Source organism: Chenopodium quinoa, unplaced genomic scaffold (assembly GCF_001683475.1).
Source record: "Chenopodium quinoa cultivar QQ74 unplaced genomic scaffold, ASM168347v1, whole genome shotgun sequence".
Lineage (NCBI taxonomy): Eukaryota > Viridiplantae > Streptophyta > Magnoliopsida > Caryophyllales > Amaranthaceae > Chenopodium > Chenopodium quinoa.
The window spans coordinates 2,591,535-2,596,235 of record NW_018743021.1 but is presented as its reverse complement, the minus strand read 5'-3'; the positions used below and the strand labels follow the sequence as shown (position 1 = coordinate 2,596,235).

The following is a 4,701-nucleotide window of genomic DNA, read 5'->3' as shown; positions in this document are numbered from 1 at the left end:
TTCAAATGTAAAGATTAAAAATGGCAGATGGAATAAACGATTTACGAGTACTAAAATAAATGGAAGCAATGAGTCAATAATCTGTTTTCATTGCACGCATGCAAACTGAATATGGCGCAAAAAAAAAATTAAAAAAAAATGAAAGACACATATATAGAATTTTTTTAAAAAATATTTATCAAAGCTTATATTATTATTATTATTTTGAGAAATAACTAACTTACATTTGAATTGCTTGTGATTAGGTTTTGGGGATTGCAAGTTCAAGTGTAGGTGAAATAATGCGCACAAAATGATGCAGATTTGGAAAGACGCGCAAGTTTTTCCTTATAGCAGTTCTCTATAGATGTATTGTACTATTTACTAGAAATCAAATTAAAGAGAACACCGCTAAAATTTCAATAATGAGGTTTTGATTGTGCTCTTAATTAATATATACATCCATATATATGGATGGTTGAAGACCAACTCAACTAAAAACGTATATATATATGGATGTTTGAAATCCAAAATTGGTTTAAAACTTTAAACACTCTGTCACATTGCCTAACACACAAACCCCTAAAAAAAAAAAAAAAAAAAAAAAAAAAAAAAAAAAAAAAAAAAAAAACTCACACAAACAAGGACAATTTTACCACAAAACATATATATAGGCATCGTGAGTTATGATAAAATAAGGGCTTATTTGGCATTATATTTTTATTTCACTTTTCTATTTTATTATTATTTTTTTTAAAAAAAAAAACTAAGGAAAATGTGTGTTCCACTTTTATGTGGCTGACTTTCAAAATTATCATGATTTTAATAAATTTGACCAATTTTAGATTCATTATTGATATACTCATATATTATATGATTTTGATAAACAAAAAACCAAGAAACTAAAAACACAATAATACCAAACGAACCCTAAATAATTGTCATTAATGTGATCACACTATCGCGCTCTAAATATTGTGCAAAGGCGTACAAAATACAAAGTAATTATTAGAAAATTGAGGGGGTTGTAATTTTAAGTGTAAACTTTTAAAATCATATTAGTCACTAATAATATATACTTGTATATTTTTTTTCTAATAATAATTTTTATAAAACAAAAGCTAACAAACGCCCTAGGGGTGTTGGACAGATAAGATAACTAAAAGTAGAAATATTGAATCAATTAAATTAAACATTAATTTCACCTATTGACGCGTAAATTTGGCACGCATTCCTAAATTAATACTTCATCCGTTCCTGAAAAATTCGACTAACTTTGTAATTGTGCGATCTCAAATGAACATCTTTGACCATGAATATTTCAGCTACGTATAAGTGGGAAAGAAATTGAATTTGAAAATTTTATAATAAGGGGAATATAATAAGATTCCTCGTACTAATTTATATTTAGTGCAATACAAATGAATAACATACAGGGAAGTGAGTATTAATTGTATATCCTATGGTAAAGATCTTATTTGTTGGGACATAAAAGCACGTAACAATGTAAGATGCATAAAAGACTATTACTTTTGAAAAGATAGACTACTCTAAAATTGTGAATGAATTTAGTGTATAGATTTTTTTTTTTTTTTTTGGGAGGGGGGGGGGGGGGGTGGTTTGTATAAGCCATTAGGCCCCACAAATAACATTTTAAGGAGTGAGATTTCAAAATTGTAAGCTATGTGCAAGATTTCATTTGTCAGAGTATAATGCATGTGATATATAGTGTCAAGTGAGACTGTTAACTACTCGTAATTTTGAAAAAAAAATACCCTAAAAATGCGAGTGAATTTGATCTAATTTTTTTTTTCTTGGAGATTGAATGAGCCATTAGGCCCATTACAAATAGCATACAAAGAATTGAGAATTCAAACTTGTATCCTATGGTCAAGATCTCATTTGTCAAAGCATAAAACATGTGTATAATGCCACCTAATGTTGAAACTTAGCTTGAAAGAAAAGACTATCATAAAACTTGAGTGAATTTTATGTATAATTTTTTTTTTCTTTGGGGTTTGAATGAGGCATTAGGCCCATTACAAATATCATACACGGGATTGAGAACTCAAACTTGTACTCGGTTAAAATCTCATTTGTCAAAACATCAAGGCTATCATAAAACATGAGTGAATTTTTTCTTTGTGGTTTGAATGAGCCCTTATGCTTATTACAAATAACATATAGGGGATTGAGATTTCAAACTTGTATCTTATGGTCAATATCTCATTTGTCAGAGCATAAAGCATGTGATACATTGACAGTTAGTTTTGAACGAAAGGTTATCCTAAAACGTGAGTGAATTTAATGTATAAAAGACTAATTTTTTTTCCTTAATTTATGTTTGAATGAAAAAAAGTCATTAGACCCAAAACAAATAACATATAGAGGAGTTACAATTCAAACTTGTATCCTATTGCCAAGATCTCATTTGTTAGAGCTTTTTTTTTTTTTTTTTTGAGGGAGCATAACTCATGTGATATAGTGACAACTAATTTTTTTTAAAAAAAAACTACCATAAGTGAATTTAATGTAGAAAGACTACTTTTTTTCTTGGGGTTTGAATGAGCCATTAGACCCATAACAAATATCATCAAGGGGTGTAAGAATTCAAACTTATATCCCATAGTCAAGATCTTAAACCCAATTTGTGAAGGCATAAAACATGTGGCATAATGACAGCTAATTTTGAAGAAAAAGACTACCCTAAAACATGTATATATACTCCGTACTTCATTATAAATACAAAACAAAATACACCTCATTTCCAATAAACATAAAACAACCAATTACCCTAAAAAAAATTGTCATTTTACTTTTCTAGTGCACGCAACCACACATCCTAAAATGCGTAATGCTTTGAGGATCACTCTTATAACCTCCCTCCTCCTAATTTGTTATTCAAGGCAAATAATAGCTGGTAATACTCTATTCAAACTATGTTGTTTTATTTATATAACTAGATTATTTGTGCTCAAAAAATATACTTATATTGTTTTATTTATATAGATGGATGTGGTTCTTATTGTGTTGCGAAACCGGAGGCCTCCGACGAATTAATACAAAAGGCGCTAGATTATTGTTGTGGAAAAAAACCAGAAATATGTGACGATATACAAACAGGAAAGCCATGTTTTGTGCCCGGCGATCTAAGGGCAACTGCCTCTTATGTCTTTGATTCTTGGTTTAAAGCAAATGTCGGATGTGATTTTGAGGGCGCTGCAACGATAGTTTCCAATGATCCGAGTACGTTCTCATTGTCTTACTTAATAAACTTTTTTTTTAAAAAAAAAAAATCAAAATTGAGTTCTTATTCTATTCACCTTATTTTTTTTATTAATTTTTTTTAACAACACTTCACCTCAAATTAATACATGTAATATTTTGTAAATACGAAGTATATTTTACCATATACTCCCTTTGTTTACGTTTTGTTGATTTTTGTACTATTAAAAATCTTTGACTGTTATATTATGATAAAAATCAAAAGATTCAAAACCATATTATATGCGATTTTATTACATTCTTCTTAAAATAATTTTTCAAAATGTCTACTAGTATTCTTTTTAATTTTGGCTAGCTTTTCATTGGCTTTTGATTTTTTATGATTAAATAGCCAAAATAATTTATTGAGCTAATACATTTTATTTTTTTTCATAAAATCTTGGATCGTACTTTATATTGTAATTAGTCCATAACAATTATTACTATAATTTTTTATTTGGTAATTAATTTGTATCTTGTGTTAACTTGTGATATAGGTCATGGCGACTGCAAATACAAGTGTAAAAATGGGTGAAAAGTTGTACAACATGATGCAAAGTTGAAAGGAAATGAAAGATGCACAAATTCTATACAATAATTTGTGTAATTTGCATCAAAAGGAAGAAATGTGAAATCAAACATGTTTAGAATAATTTAAAATGTGGCAATATATTGAAATGAGTTTTTTGCAACTATGTTCAAGGTTATTAGTGTATTTTAAATATTGTTGTTTATTTAAGTGGGGCTTGACCAATTATTAATGCACCTAAGTAAGGTGAATACTAAATCTATTTTAAAATAAATGTTCAATTTTGATTGATATATTTCCTGACACAAAACTTTGATAAATAATATCTTTTATACTCCCTCTATTACATAGCACTCGCAATAAAGGGGTATTATTTGTGAGACATAAAATATTTCTTTGTTGCGAGTAATATGTAACGGATGGAGTATATTATAATTGATAAAACTAGATAAGTCCCGTGCGACGCACGGATGCACGAATTTCTTTGAAATATATATTATATATTTTATGTATTCCTATGTATTAGAAAAAATATTGAGACATAAACATTAGTTGTAAATGCTAATTTTATAAAATTAATTTTGAAGAAGAACAACCGAATATGAAAATTTAAGCATATAAAAAAAAGTTAGATTTTTACTATACGATTTTAATTAAGCAAATAAAAAATGATTTTAAACTTAAAATATATAAAAGAAAATAGCAAAAATATATACATCAAAGAATTTTTTTCGATGAAGCATAAGGGAAAGATGTATTATATACCCATAATTGGTGATAGAAGAAAATTAAATAAATTAAAGAGTATAGATAAATTGAGAGGAGGAGAAATTAAATTTGAAATTTGAAACCAAAGAAAATATAATGACGTCAGATTTTATTTAGGTGGAAATTTTTTTCTTATAAAGCTGCCACGTGAACAATATGAT

General features: G+C 27.6%; 1 protein-coding gene across 1 annotated transcript; it reads left to right on the top strand.

Annotated features, from left to right (window-relative positions):
• The first annotated feature begins 1,582 nt into the window (after window positions 1-1,582).
• Window positions 1,583-4,024, top strand: LOC110730004 (major pollen allergen Ole e 10-like). Its single transcript, XM_021909786.1, has 3 exons — window positions 1,583-2,899; window positions 2,989-3,225; window positions 3,741-4,024. The coding sequence occupies exons 1-3, from the start codon at window positions 2,827-2,829 to the stop codon at window positions 3,776-3,778; spliced, it is 348 nt and encodes a 115-aa protein (XP_021765478.1). The 5' UTR covers window positions 1,583-2,826; the 3' UTR covers window positions 3,779-4,024.
• Window positions 4,025-4,701: the final 677 nt, after the last annotated feature.